Source organism: Phaethon lepturus, unplaced genomic scaffold, assembly GCF_000687285.1.
Source record: "Phaethon lepturus isolate BGI_N335 unplaced genomic scaffold, ASM68728v1 scaffold7836, whole genome shotgun sequence".
Taxonomy (NCBI): Eukaryota; Metazoa; Chordata; class Aves; order Phaethontiformes; family Phaethontidae; genus Phaethon; species Phaethon lepturus.
Genome location: NW_010545522.1, coordinates 81,341 through 107,470, shown reverse-complemented (window position 1 = coordinate 107,470; position 26,130 = coordinate 81,341). Strand labels below are relative to the sequence as shown.

At 35.3% G+C, this 26,130-nt stretch overlaps 1 protein-coding gene across 1 annotated transcript in view; it reads left to right on the top strand.

The window, feature by feature from the left end:
• The window catches only part of PHF14 (PHD finger protein 14), a gene marked incomplete at both ends in the record, with an annotated part of 110,866 nt that overhangs the window by 7,543 nt on the left and 77,193 nt on the right, over positions 1-26,130 (top strand). Inside the window, 4 exons of the mRNA XM_010288976.1 lie at positions 2,976-3,625; positions 8,389-8,533; positions 18,738-18,897; positions 25,942-26,053. Of these exons, the coding sequence (XP_010287278.1) occupies positions 2,976-3,625; positions 8,389-8,533; positions 18,738-18,897; positions 25,942-26,053 (1,067 nt within the window). The remainder of the gene's footprint in view (positions 1-2,975; positions 3,626-8,388; positions 8,534-18,737; positions 18,898-25,941; positions 26,054-26,130) is intronic.

Genomic DNA, 26,130 nt, shown 5'->3' with positions numbered 1-26,130 from the left:
CATCTTTCACTGAGAGTAACTTGACTTCTCTCCCGTAGGGAATGACATGATATGGCTGCCAATTTGAAAGAGCAATTCTTTTAGGAATTTCTTTCAAGGAGAAAATTGTATGCTACAGCCCCTTCCTAACTGAAAGTGTATCTGACAGAAGAACACCTGCAAAAATAGCTGTTATCACAGAACAGCTCTTTCTAGAAAAGCACCTATCACAGCAGATGCATTCAGACAGAAGGGGGATATCCCTTACCTATAGTATCTCTGGTGTCTACATGCATGCAGACAGGAGAGCACAAAGCATAATGTGCAGGCAGAAGGCAAAGAAAATTTGAAGGAGCGAAGTGAATGAAACTAATGTTTACTTGTTCTCTGCTTTATATTGTTTGCATGGCATAAAGCAGCCACAGAGTATCCTCAGTAGTGTAGTATTGATGTACAAGAATCACTGTTGGTGATTGAGAGTGCTGTTAAAGATCAAACTATACCCAGTCTCAGGTCTCCCCCAAAATGAAGTGGAAGCTTAAATTCACAAGAAGTCTAAGCATATTTAGAAATGGAACAGCACAATTAAAGCATCCAAACAAATTACTGGAGTCATGGAGTTATGGTGGTGAAGTTAAACAAAAGACAACAATATAAAGTAACTTAAAAATCCAGTTAATTTTAACATGGCAGACCCCTATACTACCTTCTTTACAGTGAGACAAGAGGTGCAGATTGGCACTCAAACTGTGAAATGAGATACAAAAATACATTTTGCTTTTAAACATACATATGGCTTTTAATCTATAATATAAATGTCTAGTCTGAGAATCTAGCTTTAGGAGTTCCTTGTGAAGTATTTGTGAGAGCTGACAAATGTCATAGAATGGTTTGGGTTAGAAGGGACCTTTAAAGATTATCTAGGCCACCCCGCTGCTGTAGGCAGGAACATCTTTCACTAGATCAGGTTGCTGAAAGCTCCATCCAACCTGACTTTGAACCTTCCAGTGATGAGGCATCCACAGCTTCTCTGGGTAACCTGTTCCAGGGTCTCACCACCCTCATCGTAAAAAGTTTCTTTCTTATGCTCAATTTAAACCCTACCCTCTTTCAGTTTAAAACCAGTCCCCTTTTTCCTGTTACTACAGGCTTTGGTAAAAGTATCTCTTTTGTATAACCTGCCTTTATAAATCGAAAGGCTGCAGTAAGGTCTCTTGAGAGCCTCCTCCAGGCTGAACAACCCCAAGTCTCTCAGCCTTTCTTCGAAGAATAGGGAGAAGTGTTTCAGCCCTCTGGCCATTTTCGTGGCCCTTCTCTGGACCCACTATAACAGTTCCATGAATATGTATCCACACAAAGTTATTGTAATTTAAAAATATTTCTTTAAATTGCATATTGGTTAATACTGTTTTTTATTTTTTAGGCATGCTTGAAGAGTGTTGTGCCATTTCAAAACTTCAGTTAATTATGTTGTACTTCCATTACTACCATTAAGGCTGGTAGGCATAGGGAAATGACTGAATTACTCTTTTCTCAAAAGACTGTACAATAACTCTTGTTACTGCATTATCTCTTCCCGCCCCGCCCCTCCCCATCTCTCTAAAGGTTAGAATGTTTGCAGGAAAGTTTTACTTTCTATTAGCTTGCACAGGGGGACTCAGCAATAGTAGTAGTGCTGATGGATTTTTAATTTTTTTATAATTATATAATCTCTTCATCAAATATTTACACATACAGGTATATGCAGGAAGAGACAAAATTGACCATTATATTGAAGTAACAGCTGAGCTACTGGCTAGTCATAGACAGTGTTCTGTGGGGTGGAAATAAATGCCATGTGATATGTGTAGCACAGTGGCCCCACTGTTTGTTTATTTGGCTTTGTACAGAGATGGATGTGCACAGAAATTCTCTGTGTAAGGTGATACTGAGTGGTGGTTTTTTGGTGTGGTAACTAAAGCAATTAAGGATTTATTTTTTTTTTTTAATTTGCAAGCATCAATGTGTTTCTTCTTTGTATGTGTGTGACAGTGCATCAGGAGCTTGGTGATGGCTCTGAACAAACTGACGACAGTAGCCATTGCCTAATTGATCCCTGCATTAGATCAAACTTTATATTACTTTTAAAAAATACCCTCTGAGCTTTTGTTCATTAAAAATAATACTGTAAATGAAAAGTAGTAGGTGATTATAAGATGAGAGATAGTCAAGGTGGATGATGTTTATAAAATTTAACAAGTTCTCATCATCTTTTTCCAATATTTTTTACATGTACTTGATACAGCCTTAGTTTTGTGATTTTTTTCATACAAATCGTCTTCTGTTATATTTCTATTGCACAAACTGGCCTATGTTAATAGAAATAGTGACTACACACAGAACAATATTGTATGAGGGATATAAGGTTAGAACTTAGGCATTGTTGTGCAGCTGCAACACTGAATGAGGCATATTTTATGTGGGATTAATATGTGAAATAACACTGGAAATTAAAAGAGCCCCCAATCCAGAAAAACAAACCTGGACTAAAAATGAAGGTGTGGGCTTGTCCATGCTATTGTTAGTACTTGTTATGTAAACTCTTCATTTTGTCATTTTAAATCTCTTCTTTTGGATAGCTATTTTATTTTGAAGATTTAGAAAACGCCTCCAGAAATTAAAAACTGGAATAGTCTTTCTTTAAGATGTGACTTCACATGGAAATTATTTTGTGCTACTGCTTATTAATATGAGCTGCAGTTCAAAGGAACATTTAATGTTCATTTAATAAATTCTACCATCTTTTTTTTGCCATCTTAAAATGCACTCATGTTTAACAGATTCTCAACATACCACTCGAAATAGCAGTATTTGGACACCAGCTGAAAAAATAGGTGGAATACCTTATGAGGGAGGAACATGCATCATTCTTTTGTTTAACAACTTGCTTCAACAGATTTTATTTTTGGGGGTACATTTGTGTCGGAACTTTTTTTAAATTTTCATATGCTCAACAGATTCTGAAGGAAGTGGTCATGGGAGTGAAGATGCATCAAAGGACAGTGGTGAAGGTTCCTGTACTGAATCAGAAGAAAATATCTTGGAGGAGGAACCCGCAGAAGAGAAAGTAGAAGAGCAACAGCCCAAAAGGTCCACTGAAGAAGAGGTGCCAACAGCAGACAAAGAGGTAATCAAAACTGAAAAGAAAGAGCACGAAGATGAAGAAGAAAAGCCAAAAAAGAAGAAAGAGAAAGAGAAAGCAGCTGAACCTGATGCTGTGCCTGATGAGCAAACAAATGAACCAAAAAAATGGAATTTGCGCAGGAACCGACCTTTGCTGGATTTTGTATCGATGGAAGAACTAAATGATATGGATGACTATGACAGTGAAGATGACAATGACTGGCGGCCTACTGCTGAGAAAAAAAAAGGAAAAAACGCACTGCGAAAAGAGGGGAGTGATGGAGATAATGAGGATGATGAAGATGATGGGAGCGGAAGTGATGAGGATGACAATGATGAGGAAGGTAATGAAGAAGATAATAGCAGCACGGCTAGTGATGGAGGATCCAAGAAGAAGAAGAGTAAAGTTCTTAACAGGAATAATGCAGATGATGAGGAATTGACAAATGATAGCCTGGCTCTTTCACAAAGCAAGAGTAATGAGGTAGTGCAACCAACTTTCTATAATATATCTGTTGACAAATGGAAACTACTCTCCAGTAGCTATTCTGTTAATTTGAAAAGTTAAACTGATGGGCTGGAATTGTGTTTTCAGGAATAAGCAAAGAACAATTTAGCAAAATTGTGCTAAATAGGCACTGCATATTAAATAACCTTGCTTGGACCATTTGGCCAATCTAATGCCACTAAAGTCAATAGAGAGAATTCTTTTGGCTTTAGGAGGGGTTGGATTAGTTCTAAAGCAAATAGGAGGTCCAGTATGCAAATCAACATGTATTAGCGAGACTTTTAGTTCTGTTTTAGTGTAAATGTTGCATATCTGTAACGTTCTAAAAGTTAAAAGCATCTGTGACATATTCATAAGATAGCTAAATCATAGGTTATTCTTGATCCTAGCCCTTCTTTGTGACAAACATCAAAGTCTGAACATTAAGTTCACTGATAGAAGAATTCTAAGTCAAGAAATATACACACTGGCTTTAAAATCAAGTAGGATAATCACAATAATTTATGTTGTGTTTGCTTATAATGCTTAAAAATGAAGTAATTTCTTACAGTACTAAAAAGCATCTGGGAACTATTATGTTAAATATCTTCTGATTGCAAAATGTGAAAATTGTATGTTAAGTGTTTAATAATGCAACTTTTTTTTTCCTATGCACAATTACAGTTGCCATAAAGGTTGTGCCTGTGGGAAAAACTAAGATACTAGGTTGTCAGGATGGTTGACTTCATGTCCTGCAGCAGCAAAATTTTGAAGGAACTGAAAAGCGTTGCTGTAAAATCCACATTCAATTTTCAGGAAATAGTTGCAATTTCAACATAACATTTGATAAATGGTAGTGGTATGACACTAAAGTTCTGCTGTTCCATTTAATATTTATTTTAATGCGTAAAATGGCAGGGAACTAAACAGTATTTGGAAGGATCGTTTGTCTCCATTTCTGATACTTTGTTATGTATTACATATATATGATTGCGAAAGAGCTGTGCTGTTTTAATTACTAGTAATAATTGTGACTGGGGGAAAAAAAAAAAGCATAATTCTGGAGGGTTTTTTTAGTTTTTGTATAGGCATCTTCTTTCATTGTCTAGCTCTGTCATTCCCCATATTCTCTTGGGCTCTGGAGCTGAAAGTGCTCTACCAATGCTTATGATCAGAATTTCAAATAGAGATAGGCAATTTTCTTTCAGAGTTGTTTCCCATACCAGAATGGAGATGTGAGTCTACATTCTTAGGGATGTATTCTTGAATATGTCCATATTTCCATTGATTGAAAAACTGAACCTGTTTCAGAACCTGTCTCTGATGAATCTTTTGCAAAGCTTCTTAATATGCATGGAGCTCGGAGTCTGTTCTTGCCTTGGATTTAGGACATTTATCAAAAGATAAAATCAAAATTTGAAAATTTGAAGTTCAAATTGTAATTTTGTAACTGATACTTTACTGCATGTGAAGCAAAGTACTGTTTATGAATAGGTCTTTAAGAAGTAGTCTTGCAACAGTGAGTATCTTTAGACTGGATTATAGACTGTAATTTTTCGATTGATACTTGACTGTATTGAAACAGTATACTCTCCACTACTAAAATATTTTAAAATAGTAAAAAAAAAAAATCCCATCTAGCAGACAAGTCTAGCAAAACCTTTTTACAGAACCTAAGTTCTTAGAAAAACAGATGTCTGAATGCATAATTAATTTGTGAAGAATGTTCAGGTAACTAACTCCGAACATGTAGTAGTGTCCTTAATATGCATTCTTCCCTTCCTTTACCTACTTGTTGGGGATGGGTGCTGGGGGGTGTGTTGGGGGTGGGTTGTTTGGTTTTTGTTTCTGTGTGATTTTTGTTTTATTTTTCTACGTTTTGCAAAAATGTTTTGAGGTCTGCATATACAGTATTTTAACCTGTGCTATAATGAAATACTATGTACTTTTCTACTGTATTAAGCACAGAAGACAAACTTAGCTTTGTCAAGCTAAGGGTCAAGCATCATTAGTAGATAAATGGTGCTTTTCTGTTTTTAGAATTACTAGCACTTTATGGGATTCTTCTATTCTTAGTGAGGTGGTTATTTTATTTTTTAATTTTTTTAAATTCCTTTAAAGTTAGAAGTGTATGGGCATATAGCTTGAAATGTTAGCTTTCTTCATTGACGCCACAGAAATGGGAATTACATGGTGATTCAGCTGAAATGCTTTCTCTCACTTGGGTAGGGAGCAGGACTTATTCAGGAGGTGGCAGCAGTTACCTTCTCTACATGAAAGTTACCATGCTTTAGACAAGTAGGGTCAGCTTCGGGCATGGGGTTTTTCAGGTGCTTACATGGACTAAGCAGAGGAGAGCAGCGTATGTTCCAGATTATTCCCTCTCCGTGTCTGCATAGGAAATTAAGTTATTCTGCTGCTCTGTTTGACCTGTTGGCTGTCTTCACATAAGGTAAACCATAATGGATGAGGATCCTAACATGAGATGCCCTTCCGTCATTGCTTGTTTCTTTTTTTGCCCATGTTTGCATATTAGGCAATTCTCAATGCCTAAACAGCTGGTGTTATTTCAGTGTTGTTTTTATATTGCAAGTCTGTTTATTTAATTTCAAGTAATAGTGGGTGTTTTTTATTTTTTTTTAGTTACTGGACCTTGGGCTTCTCTAACAGTAGATTTCTTTTAAATTTTTATTGTTGAAGCCAAATAACAGTTTAAGTCAAAGGTAGTGCCAGAAAAAGCTGATTTCGGTAGAGCTGTGAGATGTGCCTGAGAAGCCTGTGCCCATTGCAGTCACTGCACAATTAATCTGCTACAGTTAGGGAGTATCTACTGCCCTTTTCCTATCTGTAATGTGGATGGTAAGCTAAATGTGGGTATTTTGAGCAATGATGGGCCACAGTATTTTTGAGAAAAAATGTGCAAGTTTCTTGCTTTCCTCAAAATGCTTTGCAACTTGGTCCTAAAAAGAGGATGCTGGAAGAAATGCTCTCTTGGTCTGAACTCTGTATGGGAGAGTCTTGTATTTTTCACAATTAGTGGCCTTCCGGTAAGTAAACATGATGATGTGAATGGTTGTATAATGTTTCATTTTTACCTGTAGATGAGGGGTTTTTTTAATAGGTCATGTTTCCGTACGTTGTTTAGAGAAAATGGATGGGAAATCCAGAAGCCTTTCCTAACTGCTAGAAATATGTGTTTGACCTTTCCTAGGTCAGCAACATTATAACAAGCCACCTCTATGAGTTGAGGTAAACTATTTTGAGCCCAGCTTTGGGTGGTAAGGTTATTTTATCCCTTTACACTGCTTTAAAATCAAGCAAGGATTCCCTTCCTTTACCCTCCAAACACCTGTCCAGAAAAACCTGAAGTACAAAGAGACTTCATTAATGATTCACTGAAAATTTTGTGCAGAGACTTACTGTATCAGGTTGAGAGGCTATCATCAAATAATTGCATGGATTAGTGTGAGAATTTAAGATCCTTGAGGAAGAATACCTACTTCAGCTAGCATTTGTGATGCTTTTTATCAGCTTAGGCTACACAGGCACAGTATTGATGCTGTGTTTTATGTCGTAAATGGGGAGTTGGAATGACTAAAAATGTTTGAGAGGTCATCTTCCACCTTTAATTTTTTTTTTCCTGGTAAGATACCACAGCAGTTTTGGAATATTTTCAGATCTCTGATATTTTAAATGATGCCATTTAAGCTTGAACTGTCAGCCTCTGCTCCAAAACTATTACTATTTCTTTATCCTGCAATGATTATTTTTTACTAATGTGCCTAATTTCACACTTCCCTATATGCCTTCATATCACTAATGAAGGTAATTCAAGCTCAATGTTTGCTTTTAGTGTAAAAATAAAAGAAAATGTATGGAAGCTGTGAAACTTTTCAGAAGAGACAGTGGCTGTACCTCACAATGAAAATAAGAAACCTAAATAGTGTTTATGAAAAAACTTAAAATTTGCATTTTTTTTTTACATGTACACTTACATTTACAGCTTTATTTGATTTGTGAAACACCCCTCTGTTTCCTTAGAGAAATTCCCTATTAAAAGCCACATTCTTTTTAAGTGGTGTAATTCACATTGAAGGTTGCCAAAACAGAGTAATGTACTTGTTCTTCAAGTCCTTACTCCTGTATATAATCAGAAGAAAATAAGTTGTTATAGCTTTAATAAACCATATGGTTTTGCATAGAGATGTATAAATTTGCATTACAACAAAATAGAACTAAGTTGATAATTTGTTAGGTTTTACGTACGTGAAGAGTTGGCAGGCATGTGTTAGCTGTTTATTTTCAGTATTTTCAGATCCATGTTACTTTTTTTTTTTTTTTTTGGAAGGTGCAAATTTTAACAAAATGAAGCAATTTTTCTGAATATTGGGATGTTTGAAGGTCACCTTTGGCCTTGGTGTGGTTTTCTTTCCCCTTTGAAATGGTTTCTTAGGTGTGTGTATTTGTTCATTTTTGTAGAGCATAAATGATTTAAAGACATAAGGAAATGAGGAAATAAGACACTTCTCTGGCCTTTGGATCTTAACAGATCTCTGGATTTATTTGGAACAGATTGTATCCATCCTTTCTCCCAGCTCTTATATTTGTGAATGAAGTGTTTAAATGTTTTCACAACAAAGAAGCTTTTATTTTCGTGAAAATAATTTTCCATCTTTTTTTGTTGTTTGTTCAAAATTGTTTGTTTTAATTAAAACTGAAAATCCAGGCATAATCCATGTGTCTTCATTTTTCAATATTAGGACTCATTGATCCTTGAGAAGTCTCAAAATTGGAGTTCCCAGAAAATGGACCATATTTTGATTTGTTGCGTTTGTCTTGGAGATAACAGTGAAGATGCTGATGAAATAATCCAGTGTGACAACTGTGGAATAACAGTACATGAAGGTAATACAACCCTTCATTCTCATTGTGGGAGGAAAGCGTATGCTTTGCTTTTAGTAAAATTTTGACTTGCTTTCTTCAAAAAAAATGAAGCCTTTGAACTCTGGCATGTAATATTTTGTGATACTCCATGGATTCTTTGTAGTGGTGAAACATCCATCTTATACTTCAGCAAAGCAAATAGAAGCAACTACAGGACAGGACATGGTCTACAGATACCTGTATAATGAATCACAGTGTGGAAATACTGGAGCTATAGGTTATATTTTCAGGGCTTTAGGATATTCTGTTAAATTTATTTTTGTCTTACATAGTTCAGTGTATGAATTTGATTGCATAGCTGTGATATAAGATCATGAGAATAGGAGGTCTAAAAGGAAAGAGTTTTTTACAAATATTTTTGCTGTACCAAAAAGGCAGAGAGATGGGGAGGAGGAGAGAAAGTAATTGTCCATGGCATTTAGTTATAAGTGAAAACAACTAGCCTTGAACTTCCTCATAGTTTTCACTGTCAATTTGCAATGGAGAAATTTTAAAGTTAAAACATACTCAAATCGTTGTTTTGCTAATTGCTTTGGAATCTAGTCTATGTATGTGTTTATAAATGTAGGCGGTCTGGTCTTAAAGAAACACTTCTGGAATAATTCTTAGGTGACTGTATGGAATTTTAACAGCCGTACATGGAAGGTGAGGTTTTATTGTGTGTTGTTCTTTCTCTTGTGGTGGAAGGTAGGTACTAAAGCAGAGAGGCATACCGATTTTGCTGAAAAACAAAACCTGTTTTTTTTTCTTTATTAATAAGGTTTCTTTTTTTTTTTTCCTTAGCATTTCTGATATCCCATACCTTTTTAGGGCTTCACTTTTTTTAAGGTTTCCCAGGAAAATGAGATAGGCTACTTCAATCCTTGAAATTAAAAGAAGGTAGGCTTTCATTCTTAAAAAGCATAAAAGGCATTTATTTAATTTATGTAATTCCCATAAGTTTAAAATTTTTTGGAGCTGTTTAGCATGCATTTTCAGGTAGGAATTGCGTTTCTTAATCCCCTACTCCCCTTTTGTTTTCCCATACTGGATTAAAAATTGTTTCAAACCACCGTTTTTCATGCTGTAGTTCAATTCTTTGCTTGACATCAATTAGGAAACTGAAGACGAAATTTTTGTCCCCAGATTCGGGTGCCTTATGTTAAGTGTCAGCATGTACTCTAACTCCTGAAGTCCTGTTGTGGTCCTTTGAAGAGCTAATCAGTACCATCAATGGAGCTTAGAGAGCCATTTAGTTGACCTAATACATGATGAGCTGAATCACACTGTAGGTGCTTTTGAAGGCATTAGTCAGGTCTTCGTTGGCTCTAACAAGTGTTAGACCCCTAAATTTAGGTGTCTAGGTATGCTTGCAGAATTCCTTCCTCCATCTGTCAAGTTTTTGGAAAGCAATGTGCAGAATATATTCAATTTGAGATGCAGTAAGCTACTAAAAGTTAGTTTTATAGAATCTTGATAGATTCCACACACACACCCCTCAGCACAGTCTAATATTAACTCACGAGAAAAGATAAATTGAATGAAAGTATTTTTGATGACAGTTATGAATGCTTATTTGAGAATTCCACAAACATATACAGTCCATACATCTAAAACCTAAAGCTGTGGAGCTCTCTGAGAATTCTTCTGTAAGATTTATTTAATGATTGTACGTTAGTCATGTTAAAGTGCAGTGATTGTGATAGAAAAATGATCTTCTGCCTTTATAGAATTAAATGATAGCAAATTTGGTTTTTATTCCAGAGGAGTGCCTTAAAAATCCCCAAAAGATCACTTCCTCATTTTGTTTAGTCTACTAAACCATTGTGCCTACAAAAGGTAAGATTATAGCTGGCTTTCCTTCACAGGAAAATAGTTCCATAGTTAAAAGTCACTTGAATTTTAATAGTTCAATCTGTCTTAAAGTAATTGCTTCCATTCTTCTTTTTAAAGTGTTAGAGGTAAAGATTCCCTATAGTCCCACTGATAGAAAGAGTACAGTGTGTACATGTTTCTTTTGTTGTTATTGCAACAGAGTAAAATAGATTAATTCAGAAGAATTAAATTGCTAGTTTATTCTAGTTCTACAGTCTGTACAATTGACTAAGGATGTTGGTTAATTTTTTGCACTTATGGTTGAAAGTTTAGCTGTTTACAGTTTATTTTAACAACGAAGACTTAAATCCATATACAAAGCAGTTGTAAAGTTCTGTTTGAATAGGTGAAGTATAAGAAAAAAAAAAATCAAGCTGAGTAGGTGAAAGTAATTGCTGACTGTGGTAAAAGTGTAAATTTCCCTGGCAACAAGCTGAACTTAATTCTATGGTAAATGCAATTTGGAAGTTTAATTGACATTTTATGTGTATGTTTCATTGTTAGATATGTATATCAATTTGTAAATACAGTAATAAAGTTTTGAGTAGAAATGAACATTTATTTCAGTGTGTTTTTTCTGTACTTTGATATTTAATAATGATGAATAAGAGCAGGTACTATTTTAAATGGGAGCTTTTTTCAGTAATTTGTTTAATTTTTTACAGAAAATAAAAATTTTGTTAAAAGATTTGGAACCTTTGAAGCTTCAGTTTGATTCAGTGATCTTAAATATACGTATGTTCAGTAACTTGGAGACACTGTGCTCCTGCCCTGTGGTCATTGGCTCATTGCATTACTTCTGAATGCATGAGTAGTAAATGAAGACACAGACACTACCGTAAAGGAGTTGCAGTCAAAACCAGAATGCAATACAACAATTATGTTTTTTCTGTTGGCTTAATCATTCATTTCAGGTGATTTCCAAATATAAGTTGAGAAGTAGTTGAAGAAATAATTACTGCCTAATCATATAAACATGGCTTGCAACCTTGAGAACTATTTTTTTAACTATTTTTTTTAATGTTAACAGTCAAGGTTTAGTCTTAGTATCATTGGCTTTAATCCGTACCTCATAACTGTGTGCCCATATCATGGACATACGCTGTATTATAAAAAGTCCATTGTACTCTCATACGCTGTGCTTTATAGTTTGAAAAATGTGTTCCAGTAATGTGAGTCTGTTTTGTAAACACATTGGAATCCAAGAATTTGTTCTTATTTTTGCAGGTTTCTTAGTAGGTAGATTGCTGTGGCTACAGACAGCCATGCTGTGCCCTGAAATTTGTTCTAATATTTGAGCTTTTGAGTTTTTCAGAAAATGCAGTTTCTAGCACAGTATTGAATGAAGAGGCTCCTATTTATGAATTAGATAGATAGAAATTGATGCAGTGATGTTTACGTGTGTTTGCCTGCAGTTGGAAAGAATAATATCCTCATTTCATGTGAACTGATTTTGATACTTAGCAGTTGTCTTTTCTCTAGAATCTCAGTTTAATACCCACTCTTATTCTTTGCATTCATCTTTTATGTCTAAACAGCCTGTAATTAATAAATCCATCAATGAAAAATTTGTTCTCATTTCACATATCAACCTCAGCCCCCCTTTTTTCCAAAAAAAAAGTTTACATTGCTAGGGAAAAAAAATCTTTCTTACTGAATTTGTAGTAGTACAGTTGCTTTTTTGGAGTGTTTACTTCTGTGTGGAGATAATTCTCATTTTATAAAAGTCTTCCTTAGACACTAATCTGTCATTTTGGATAAACACTTTTGTGGTAAGATCATGTAATAGCAGGGCACCCCCAACTGTGGTGTCAGTTTTTTTGACATGTTGATTGCACCGTGTCTGAAGAAAATGTCTGGTGCATACCATAGATGTGCCATAACTGTAGGTAGTACACTTGCCAGCTCTTGCCCTTGGCTTAGTTGCTGTGAATTAAATGAGAGTAGTTTGACATTTTTCCAGCTGTTTGTTTTCCATCCCCTCTCTTCCTTTCTAACTTTACTGTGATGTGTATGGCAGAGAATAAAATTTCTTTTGCTAAAGGCAATAATGTAGTTGCCATATGCTTTACAGTGTAGTAAAACATTTTTGCATTTTAATTTTGCTGCTTACCCTGGTCTGCTGCTGTCTGGTATAAAAATTCATTTTGTGAAATCATGTACTTTAGTACTCTCCCTTTACTAAATAAAAATACTGTTCTGAATTTATGATGCATGAATTGATTAATGTCTTTATTCTAAACTGTTGGTCCAGTTAAGAATTGAATGTAAGATATTTTGAATACTGTGATCTCACAGCATTTAATTTTGCAAACCTACAGTTTACCTAAAAGTTTGTGTTTTCATGATCTTTATAATAAGATGATGTTTCAGAGCATATGTAGATGTAGTTAGTGTATGAAGATGTTCTGTTTGACTGGCGAAAAATCACCCTCCCAGAGAAATGGAGGAACAGATGCAGCCAAGGCAAGAATTAGGTGTCTCTTCCCATTCTACTTCTTCAGTGGTATAAATTTCAGAACAATTGTTTTAATGGTAGCATTTTAAATTGTTTGCAATTTCATTTTAATGACAATCACATTAAAAAAAAAACTATTGAGAGAGTACAATGAGTTTAAAATTAGGCAATAAAAAAGTTTATTTCCCGTATAAAACTACATACCTTCAATAGACAACTTAGCTATAATATATAGATGCCATTTGTTGAACAGTAAATATTGTGAGTTTTAACTTCTTCACTTTCATGTGTTTAAATTCATAGGTTAATATTATACTAAACAAGTTTTATCATTTGGTGTAAGAGGTATTCAAGGAGGTGGCAGACGTGGAGTTGTGATACAGTAATATAAGAATATACAAACATGAGTATTTAATGAACTTTAGTTGAAAAGGGGCTCTCATGTTTTCTAAAGATCCAAAATTAAGAATCTTTGTGAACCCTAAGGAAAGGCAGCATGTATTTTAAGCTAAGTGTTTAAAAGTTGTTTTATTTTCTTCAGCATGTTTTCCAGTCAGAGGGGCAGGTGGTTGACTTAATACCGAGTAGGTCACAGGTGTAGTGACAATAACTGGAACCAAACATGTCATTTACAAGATGTGTATCCTGTCCGCTGTTGTCCTTTCAATCCTTAAGTAGACACACCATCTACACAACTGTGGTGCTTTTAGGAAGAACGTAAAGATTACCTTCTAATGTTACTTGGGAGATTTACTTGTAGTGAGCCCTTATGTCCCTTACATTGCTTTCTGTTCCAACACCAGCAATTCCCAACTATCGTACAGGAAAGTTGGATTGGACAACTTCTTGATCATCAGCTTAACTGGTTAATGGTAGAATGAAATGATTTATCAAGCAGCAGCTTCGTATCTGCATGTCTATACATTTTAAAGAATCACAAAAGTAGTGCTTTTAAAAATTTTTTTTAATAGGACCAAAACAATTATTTCAGCATAGAAAAAGAAAGCAGACAGTAATAAGTTGAAGCTTTGTTGTACTCAGCAGTTTTAAGGATCCTGAAATGATATATTTAAAGAAGTAACTGTCTGTTACAGATAAAATAATATTACCATGGGAAAAATATGAAAATAACAGTTGTTTTTTAAAAGCTCTGAACTCTTGATCTATATATTGTAATTTTTCAGAAAGATTTTGACAAAAGCATATTTAGATTTTTTTTATCAAGCGCATTTTGTACTGTAGGTGTGATTTAATATACAAAAGTTCAGTTAAAGCCATGCAGTAGAATACACTTTTTTTCCCCCCAGTTTCAACTTCTTAAGGGAAATATGAATCCCTCAGCATGACTACTGTAAAGCTACTTGAAATTGGAAAGTGAAAGCTGCTGAAAGTGTGGTCTAGAACTGCAAGTTTATCTTGTTCATTAGTGTTAATTAATTGCATCTGCTTGCTTTAATGTATTTGATAATCCATTTAGCCACAATTCTAAAATTTGACAAGGTGTGTATAGCATTCTGTTGTTTAAAAACGTGATGTTAATCTGACCAAATTAGTTTTTCAGTTGGCAGCTAGTATTGCAACTTGTGATAACAAGAGAAAAAATAGAGTTATTATACTGAGACATTTTGAAAATTTGTGTTTTCAATTTTGACGCTACAGATGCTTACTAGGTGAGCAGCATTCCTCAGCTTTGCCGGCGTTTTCATTATGGTTGCTCTTTAATAATCAGTAGATTTCCATTTCTTGAAAACCTGTAAGGTATTAAAGCTTTTTAGTATCTCAGTATGTTGGAACAATTTTGACGTGCTGCGGTTAGGCTGCAGAATGAGTAAACATCTAGTACAATAAATACTGTAATGCTTATATATAGAAGTGGGCCAACTCAAAGAAGAGACTTAGGTGTTTATTCTGGAATAACTACCACACGTGATCAGAGCACTGGTTATGGGAGAATAGATTAATATCCTTGCTCTGGTTTGGACTGGGCAGTGACTTCAGCCTCTTTTACATCCCAGGTGAATGCTGTAATGATCTTAGCTTTTCATTGCTCCAAATACCCTTACTTGGACTGAAATTCAAATTTCTAGCAAAATTGATATATTTCTACAATCGGTTTTTGTTCTGAAACTGCTTTTGTCGTCATACCTAAGTTGAAGTGAAATGAAGTGTTTTTTTTTGTTCCTTGTACATTTGAAAAACAAACATTACAGCTCCTGAATACATCTGACATCTTAATGTCAAATGATGACAAAGATGACAAAAGACATAACAACAGTGTTATCTGTTGTTCTGTAAATCAGGACGAATATGTTTTGTTATGTTTTTTTTTTTTTTGTTCTGAGTTATTTCACTGTTTTTAAATCATGAAAGTTTTACTATTTAAATATTGAGCTACTTGTAATTTTTTTCTTCACTATTTTTTTGGCCTGCAAGGAACTTTCACTGCTATTTTTTTTTTAAGCAGGAATTTAATATACATATTGATTTTTGGTGTCGAAACCACATGCAAGATCTGTCGCCTTGCAGGTTCTAGCTTTACAGACATTTCATAAATGTCAGCAGGTTCAACAGATTTGTGTTATTCATATGGATATTATATTGATGAAATTCGACCTGTCCTTTGGTTTCTGTTACCACTTAACAACCCAAAAGCAGCAAACAGAAAAATTCTGGGTTAAAATTGTTGCATATCCTTAGCAAAAAATGCAACTTAACAAGCGGTTTCTAATTAATTTTGGGACTCAGCTCTTCATTTTGTTAAGTATTATTAGAGCAAATTTAAACTTCAGCTGTTGGGTCCCAAGACTTGATTAGAAATTATTGGTGGTGCATTACCTGTTTAAAAGCATTGTTCATAACGCTGAGTTTTGTTTCACTGTTTATATATATTAGTCCTAACTCTGCCTAGAAAGTAAACTCTCCAGATGTGTTATGTAGAGTTCAGACTTATTTTGGAGCATACTGAAATTGGTCCCAGCTACTGCTCAGTCAATAACAACTACAAAGTACCTTCTCTGAAACCTTGCACTGAAGTTTTTTCCCTCGTGGTTAAAGGTAACAATCTGATGTATGTGGGTAGAAAAAGCCACGATGGAGCACAGCCCTTCTGTTGCTTTCCGTGGCTTCAGAGCAAACAAGGTTTTGCATTGCAGCTTTGATTCTGTAGCTTTATTTGGCAGTGTACACCAAGTCGACGGCGTTCTTATGGGCTGGATTTCCTTTTCTTCCGCTCTGTTGTGGACAAGATTGTTCTGATGCATTTATCAGCAATCATTAATGGTAACCTAGTCTATTTTCTCTAGCTGATGACCACCCCTTTTGCTAGTGGTAAGAGTATGGTGTTCAGCTTTCGCTAAATGGCAGTTAGGGAAAGGAGTAAATGCAGCCTTGTCTGTTAGAGATCTTAAACTCTTTAAAGCTGTTTCTAAGACTTCTGTACAAATCCAGACAAAACATTTGGGTCACAAATCCAGACAGTTTTTTTTAATCTACTTGAAAAAAGGACCTAGATTTGTATTGTTACAGAAACAATGTTATAGATACAACACATATGATAAGGATGGAGATAATTATACCACATGTGTGTGATTTTCTAGGAAGAAGGAAAAAAAAATCAGGTATAAATGGTAAGTATAATTGAGCAACTATTTCAGAATGAACGTAAGACAATTTGGGGAAGTCACCGTTCTAATTTTACCAGACTGATGGCGCTTAGGTTAGAGAAGCAAATCTAATTACTTCCAGTTGGTGAAGGGGCACCAGTGTTTGAAAGAAACTGATTTCATTTTGCCATGTGGATTGATGACTGTTACTGTTCCTATAGTGATAGGTAATTTTTAATAAACACATTTAGGAAATGTTAATATGTTAAGAAGTCTGTAGGAATTATAAAAAGCTTAATTATTCATCAGCTTTATGATATCAGTGGGCTGTGTGTTTGTACATTAATGTAATTGCTTAAAAGTAGCTTTACTAGCATGTATTCAAGATTGTGTTGTTAGAACTTAAAAAATGACTTTCTGGAATACTACTTAAAGCTTGTACCACGTCATAAAGAAAATGGTGTTACCTTCTGTGAGAGCTATATGGTATTTTACATACCTAATGAAACTTACCTGTGTATGCACTTCTGTGCATTACTTGTCCTTTGATTTTTGGAATACTTTTATAAGGAAAAGAAGCATTCCGACTTCTTATTTTAATTCTTACTGATGAATCGCATTCTGTAATGGAAGACTGTATTTCTTAAATGGTTCCTACGGTGATACTGCTTGTTTGCTGAACGTAGTTTTAGGCTATTATGCAGGCCTGTGTTTCTGTCCCAAGGGGAGTTAGAGCACTGTTGCTGTTTTGTCACAGTCAGTGGGTAATGAACCAAAGTAACAAATCATGTTGCTATTTAATTGCAGAATTAAATAATTTGACTGTTCTGCAAGCACAAATGTTGACTTGATCACTGTGTTTGACGAAGAGCTGAATTTAATCTTATAGTGAAGTCTCTACTGTGTTTTAAGTGTTGACAATGAAATATTTTTCTCTTATTGAATAATAGATAAATGTTCAAAATGTAGCACATGCAGAAATGCAGTTTTGTGGTGATAAGGTTTAAGAATTTCCTTTTTGTCATTTGCAATAGTAGTGATACTACTTTTATTCTTGTGCAAAATTTAAATAAGAAGCTTCTAAATCACTTCAAAAATACTGTTTTCCTAAATTGTGGTGATTAAGCATACATACACATCATAAAGAAATACAGTGGATAGACCAAAGAAGAATGGAGAAACTGATAAATTGAGTTTAGTCATAATTTAAAATCGGGTAAAAATGAGAATGGCGAATATGAATTTTTTAAAAGCAATGTGGTGTCTCCAAACTGTCAGTCTGTGCTCTGCAAACTGTACTTCAGTTTTGCAACTATAGAAGGTCTTTTAAGCTCAGTCCTATAACCTCTAAAGTATGCAAATAGTGGTTTTTATTTCACGTGTATATTCTCTTTTAGTTGATTTGGATGCTGAACACAAAGTGGAAAGGTGGAGTGCGTATTTGTTGACTGGATGCTGCTGGTGTAATCAACTTTTAAAAAAACCCCAAACCCACCACCACCACCCCTCCCCCCACCAAAATAATGTTCATTTTCAGAGTAGGGAAAAGGAAGAAGATAGGAGTATCCAAGAGGGGCCTGCAGATGGTCTCAAATCTGCAGTCTGACCCGTGATACACATGGATTCTGCACTTGTTGCTAGTATTCAAGAAACCATGTTAAAATTTGCATTGATCTAACTGAAAGCAGACTTCACTGGTTGCATGAGAAGATAGGTAGCTCAACATAAGCACCAGACTGGAGGTGAGGCGTGGGATATGGTATATAGGTTCTTATACTATAAAAAGAAAGGAATGAAGAATAGTGTAATTGATCAGTGGGATCATTGGGATTTTTAAAATTTTTCTTAGATTGTTGCATTTAACTTGAAATATATTTCTTTATTTGAAAAAAATGCTTTGAGTTTTTCTCACTTTGTTGGTTGCTTTAAGTCTTGTTTTCTTTCTTTCTTTCTTAATGGATAGTCTGGAAGAACACCAAGCTCTGCTGAAAGAATAAACCAGTTTTTTCTTCTTGTTTTTCAGTTGTAACCCAAGACAGTCACATAAAATAGATCACTTCTTAGAATTGGGGTCTCTTTAAAGTACAAATTATGCACTAAAGGTAATTTAGTGCAATAAAATTGCAAAAATATTGTAAGCTTTCTTGGGACTTTCAGTATCATTCCTCTGACTGCTGAAATCATAACTGACAACTGTCTACTTTTACAAATGTCTTGTCTTATATTGGTCTTCCATTTTTTGTGTGTGTAGGTTGCTATGGTGTTGATGGAGAGAGTGACTCTATCATGAGCTCAGCTTCAGAAAATTCCACTGAACCTTGGTTTTGTGATGCATGCAAATGTGGTGTCACACCTAGTTGTGAATTGTGTCCTAACCAGGATGGGATCTTCAAGGAGACTGATGCAGGCAGGTAAGACTGAAGAAGTGATGTTTTGAATTTGATGTCATCCTACATTTAAAAGTTTGAGTTTTGCTCTAGTCTGTTCCTATAGGAGACAGTGTCATAAATTAAACTTTGTTTTTGGTATCCTCTCTATCTCTCCTAACATTTGAGTTAGGAGATTCTTGAGTTAGGGTATTCTTTGGATAGTCAGTCACCTAATTTTTTGTGTGCTTCTAATATTCTTCATGTCCATTACAATATTAGGAAGATGTTGTCTTAAGATGAATTTGAGCATGAAAATTTTATGTACATATGAGCAAAAGATATACCTAGGTGAAACAAAGATCACCATTTCCTTAAGGTACTGATAGATCCTGTTCTTCAGTATGAAGTCACCAGGTTATATGCATATACATGTCTTATTGGATATACTAGAAGATCTTCCTTTAAACTACTTGAGTCATGCATCTTTTTTAACAAAAAAACATGCTGGTGAAGGTGGTGGGAGTCTTGGAAAAGAAACTTTTTTTTTTTGTTTGCATCAGGAGTGCAGTTTACATGTAAACAAAGAGGTTTCCTGTGTAGAGGAAGTTAATATCCTGTAAACTCTTACTTGGTATTCAGACATCTGCAAGGATGATGGCCTGAAAGACTTATCTTACTTAACCAATGGCTTGAACTATTGCCAGCAGGGACTGGGGATCAGAAACCTAATAAAAATCGTGTATTTGTTTTGGGTTTGCTCAAGCTTGGAGGCTGCAATGAGAAGAGCAAGGGTTTGAGTCCCTTGAGCCCCACTGCTGAATACTATGTTCCAGCAAGGACAGCTGGTGGGGCTGGTCACAGTGGTTCTCTTACGGTGACTGAGCTTGTAGTGGTCAGTATCTGCCGTCAGTCTCTATAGAATTTGAGCACGTGTTCTGCTAGTGCAATTCAATCAGCTGCCAGAAAACTGCATTTTATGCTAGTATTGTGCTTCTTTCATGGTTAATCCTGAAAAGTAGCAAGACACTGAAGTGCTGTTCTTTAGTTTATAATGCCACAAAAAAGAATGATGACGTCTGCAACAGAGGGGGAAAACACCTTCCAGACTTCTTGTCGTATTTGACTGGGCGATGTACATGGCTATGGGGTAAATCAAAGCATGTGCTCCATTTCAAGGAAGGAAAAGTAGACTTTATCCTCTCTGTATTATTCTGCTTTGTGCAAGGTAACGCTCCTGCAACCTTGTACAGACTCTGCTCAAGTCGGTTGACTTTAAAGTATGATAGAAGTGGGAAGACAACTCCATGCTTCTTTTTAGGAGAGCTAAGGACTGGGTGTTGCTGATGTCAGGTAATGGGAAAAAGTAGGAATACTATATTGAAGTTGTGCTAGAAATATTCACACAGACCTAGTATATTGTGATTATTTTGAATGATGAAAATTATATCCTTGATTTTTGAGAGTAAACTTCACTTCTGATAATTGCCATCCACAGATAGGCTTTTTAGGAAGGAGTTCAAGTCTAATTTGAGAATAAGCAGATTAATTGTCATGTGATGTCTTCCATTCCTGTCATGTTTAGAAAATAAATTAATATGTAGATAGTAACAGTAACTAATTTTCTATAATAAAGGAGAGAGCAGGTTTATCAAGTGATGTCTGATTTATGGCTAGTGTTACTGTGTTTTGGTGGGTAGTTGTTTTTTGGGTTTTGTGTGTTTAGGTTATTTTTGGTGGTGTTTTTTTTTTTTTTTTTTTTTTGGTGGGGAGGTATTTTTTTAGACCATGACAATTAAGTTCTTTTTCCATATATTTTACAGTTATATATCCAGATGCTGGGCCTGTCATAAGCTTTTCATTAATCATTTTAACATGGGAAACCAGTAAGTTGGTAGACTGTTCAGAGGAAAGGGAAGCTTTCTTAATATCTGTTTGAGATAAAGGAATATAAAAGTCTGCAGACATATCTTACTGATGATGATGGATGAGTTGGAAAGAATCCAGTTAAATATTCACTACAAGAACAGATACTTTATGTACTCTTAAATTCAGATATGTCAACATGTGTTACTGTAAAGGCTTTTTTGTTTTTTAGTATGAATTCATAGGCACATTACTATTTACTCTTAGCTATATATTGTAGAACATTTTTTGTACTAGCAAATTGCAAAATATAACCATGTCCTCGCTCTTTCTTCCCCCACTGGTTTGTAGTGGTCTTGATGTTTTTCCTACTTATGTGAAGTGAAGAGTTCCCTGGTTAGACTTGCACAAATGCTAGGAAGTGAGTTACAGTGAAGTAAAAGTTCAATCTCATCATCTGTGTTAGCAAGCTTTTCTACATGTTCTCACTTCAGTATACAGCTGTCCTGTAATGTATGCATAAGCATATCCATATCTGTCTTTCCCCCCCAGCTTTTTTTTTTCCCCAGTCCTTTGGTATTTTCTGTGGGGTTTTTTGTTTTTGGTGTTTTTTTTTTTTACTTTCCAGTCTTTCACAGATTTTACTGCTGCTAATACTGTAACAATCTGGTCCTGTTATCATTAAAAGCTCAGCAGAGCTCAGGACAATGTTTTGGAAAGCTTTTTTTCAAATACTATGTTGTCTGTCTTCAGAAAAGTAAATACAGTATTACAATGTCATAAGTTGATTCAGGTTTTATGGATTAAATTGTACTGCCCTTGCATTTCTCCCTTAGTTTCTATTTTTTCCTGATAGCAAAACCAGTTTGAGTTTGTGTTGGGAATAAAGAGATAACGAGGATATTCATAACACTGAACATAACACTAAAGCTAGCAATAACCTTTGGAGGCATCTACCTTTCTCCACTGAGTATACATTTGAGCTCAACTTCTCCATTTGTAGTGGACATGCATTTTAAAGATATACATACGGCATGTAAAAGAAATGTTTTATCCTTTCATGTCTTCTACATGCATCTTATAAAAGGGAAACAATGAAAGTAGAAGAAAATACTGTGTATTTCACAATTGAGTCAGGATTTGTAGTGAATAATTTTGACCCTGTAGAAGCAGTTGTGCTTCTTTTTAAATACTTTCAGGGTTCAGATACTCAGTTTCTGGTTTGTCTTAGGTTCAGTAGTGTCTATGCATGTCCCTGTTACACAATTAAACAAATAGTACTTCTCAGTTCTGTTTTCTGTTTTAATAATAATGCTGCTATATGGAAAAGTTTTTAAAGTAAATTGTCTAATAGTTAGGAAGTGTGATAATCGATAATCACCTGGCAAATTCAGCCTTTTTATTCTGGTGTTCTGTTTAGGCAGTTTAAGCACTATCTATGTAATTTCCCATATAACCATAATAGAAACTACAGTCAACATTTTAAAAATTCCTTAAATTTCTTCTGGTAAAATGGTAGTATGCTACGTGGAAGTGTTTCCTCTGTGACACTGGTTCTCTGTGCAGAAGCACATGCCCACTTTGGTGAATGCGGGCATTAAGACAATAATTTGTTATTATTATTATTGTATTTTTACCTGGTAGATAATGTGATATGGCTGTCATGTGTAAGTATAAGTTTATTCTCCCAAGTGAATAGAGTTTATGTACTAGAAAAAAACAAATGCTAACTACCATATGAAAATTCGTGTGCTCTCTTTCTTTCTGCCATTTATTTACAAATTTGAATTCTCAAGGGTAATGGGGCACTACAGGGCTGAGGGTAGGGTCTTGGAGCAGGCAATGTCCATTATGTTTTCATTATACTCAGCAAACTGCAACCCTATTCAGTTCATTTCTTGAAATACTAGAAGAGAGAAGCTACCGAATAACAGAATCCTTTAACTCACCATTGCTTTCCACCTTTTTTAAAATAAATTCTTCATATGTATCAATGCTGGAAATTGCACAGTGGTGAGACCGAACGTATTTGGTTTCTCTTCATAATCAAGTTGGAATAATTCCTTCGTTCCTACGTAAAAGGTGAATCATTAGAATAATGAGGTGCTTAATTTCTCTGGAGAAGCCTTTTCACATTAACCTCTCGGTTTCACAAACACAAATGTGAATTTATGAAATATTATTGCTCAACATGCTAATATCCAATAATATGAATTCTGTCCTTGTTTCAGTATGGAGTTTTTCTTCTTCCTTAATCAACATCTGTCGTCATTGCTGCAAGCTAAATGGATGGTAAAGTAACAAGGAAGACTATTCTTCTTTGATTACCCAATTTGTCTTAATTACAAGCTTCTAAAACATGTGCAGCTAAACAAATGAGCAGAAAAATGTTTAGAACTGGTATTAAAAGCAACTGAAATTGCTTCAGCTGTGAACTTGACTGATGTGTATGTTTTTTAATAAAGATTCAGGTCTTGAGTTCGCATATAGGTGGTTAAAGAAATGAGGCACTTGTGTGCCAATCACACTGAAATGGCAGTTTAAATCTGTAATACTGTAATACTTGGGTGACATGTACTAAAACATTTTGAGAAGGTCAGTATGAAGCAAGCAGCCAGCTGTTGGGTTTATCATAGATAAACTACTACAGAGTGCAGCAGCATTTAATACACCAGTGGAGCATGAAAAAACTGTGCAAATTAAATTGAGAAGCAGCTGCTTGTAGAAGATGTGTATCTTTATATTGAACTTTGGAGGGTACATTTAGGAGGCTGTATTAAAACTTACTATCAAAAATCTCCAACCAGAACCTTGGATTTTTGTTACGAATAGTAATCATGGAGATATGTAACTTCTGTTTATACAAATTTGTTCCATATAGCACATCTTAAATTAATGGCAGAGTATAGAAAAGGAGCCCTACAGGATTCCGATGGTTTTTATTTACAAACAAGTAGTGTCTTTATCTTAAAGTTACAGGTATTACTCTGTGTGTGGTATTTTGATTTAGAAAAAAAATTCTAAGTGGTAAATTAGGTAAATTAAGAACCTGAGTGATTTAACAATAGGGCTAAAACTTGTTTTCAAATACACAGGTGAAAAGAGTCTTGTCAGACAGGATGCTATGGATGCCAGTGTTGTGGCTTATGCTAGATTTACCGAGAACTTTCTTACAGAATGAAGTTAGTTAGTGGCTTCTAAGTAGTTTCTTTCTTTTACTGGGATTTTTCTATTATCCAGTTATCATGGACTATTTTTTTGGGAAAATGCTAAATAAACAGTCTATCCACCAGTTTTGTACGTTGCAAAATCATTTTCTTTTGTAAAGACTTAAACATGTATGTATTATTTTTGAGCTTACTATTGAAGCTTTCATATCTTGCTTTTTTGGCATTTGTTTGGACATACGAGTCGTGTATAATTAACATGCAACTTAATAATTCTGAATCTGATAAGTTCCAGCATCAGAAGTCTAAGGAGCACTGATGAAAAACGTGCTGATTTGGGAAACATGGGAAATCAGGCTTACATGTAGCTCCTAATTAGTATAACCATCAGCTTCAGTATTGCTCTCATCTGTAGACAACCAGTTAATAACAGGTTAATAAATATGCTGTTTAAATGCAGATAAAAGGAGGATCTTATCATTTTGGTCTGGACTGAATTTTCTTAATGGACACACAAAACAAAGAGGAGGGAGAAGAGATAGGCTAAACAGTGGTAGAAGACTGGGGGAAAAACAGCACAGCAGCATGGATGCAGATTTAAGTAGGTGGTAACAGGTCTGTGCTGAACCCCTGTTTTTTAAGGAGATTGGAAGATTGCAGGATGTGAGTAATGAAAGAGCCAAGGGAAGAAGTCTGGCATAAGCATCAGTCGTCTTGAATACGGGGAGTAGAGTCTATGATTCTACTGGATGAGAACAGATGCATTAGTTTTCACTAGTGATACATTTACTGGTAAACGTTAATGACTGGGAAGATTGTGCAGTGCTGAATTAACATACTTGCTAAGGGTCATACAGAGGATATTTCAGCTCAGTTACATAGTTGTATCCCATGTCATCTGGGAGCTGGTAGGTTCAAAGTGGTGGCTACACACCTCTGCAGTCATAGGGCTGTTTTCTTGCATGTTTTAAGAAAACAAAGTAGCAGTGTTGACCTTCTGACTGTGACAGTTTGCTCCCACCTAGTGACTTAGCAAGGGGTAGCAAATACTTCCTGGAATTTTGATAAAACATTATTTTTGGGAGGAACACTTCTTGGGGTAGTTTGTCTCAGTTCATTTGAGTCATGCATGCTGTGTAGAACAGATTTTGAGTTTGTCACTAACTGATGGTTTGTGACAATAAGCGTTGGAACTTTTTAAAAGTGTTTATTATGTAAGAAGAAGAAAATGTGTGTTCTGCTGCAAGGCTGTCTTTTGGTAACTGAGAGCTTCTGGAGATTATGAGGATGTCTGTCAAAGGCAGACTTGATCCTGAAGATTTTATCACTGTGTTGTATTTAATTACTAGGCACTGAGGTCCAGATTCATGCTGTCTTGTTTTATGCCCCTCAGGGCTGAAGATTTAGAACTATTACCTTCCAGTTTGTTTATGGCCAGAGAAGAAGAGCACAGCTAAGTAACAGTCTGTTCATCTGACTTTAGATAGGCATTTCTGTAATACAACTCAGGTATGTTTATAGCTGAATGCAGCTCCTATCTGTGTTGCTTAAAACTAGTTAGTTTTGGTGATGCTAACAGGTGTAACTGTAACCATGAAAAGTCTGAGAGATGCTGTGTTGTGGGGACTTCATAGCTATATGCCTAGAGCTTGGTGTTGCTGTGACTACCTGTATAATTTTGTTACTCCCCTTCCTATCCCCTGGCCCATCGCCTAAGTATTTGTCAGCCTTAGCTTTATAAGTAATATCAAAATCCTCATATTTGTTTCATGTTGCATAAAAAGCAGCGTGGAGCCCCACGTGAGAGCCATCAGAACAGAAAGGTGATGGTAGCCCAGCCTTGATCCAGAGAGGCAGAGCAAAAACTCTGTGGCTCAGTGTGTGAGCTGCTGAATTCCAAATATGTGTTCTCTCCCTGCTTCTAATGTACTTCCCTTCGAACACACTTCTTCTAGCATCTGTGATGTTTACAAGGCACTTTGAAGTCCGCAAGTGGTGAGTATAATATAGGAACAAAATGTTGATAACAGTAACTTAATTTTATCTGCTGTTTTAGGTGGGTCCATATTGTTTGTGCCCTCTATGTTCCAGGAGTGGCATTTGGAGATATTGACAAACTGCGGCCAGTAACACTGACAGAAATGAATTATTCAAAGTACGGTGCCAAGGTAAGTTTAGGAGAGATGTTCTGCTAACGAGTAGCTTTATTTCACATTTTCATAATAGAATAACATATATCTTCCCA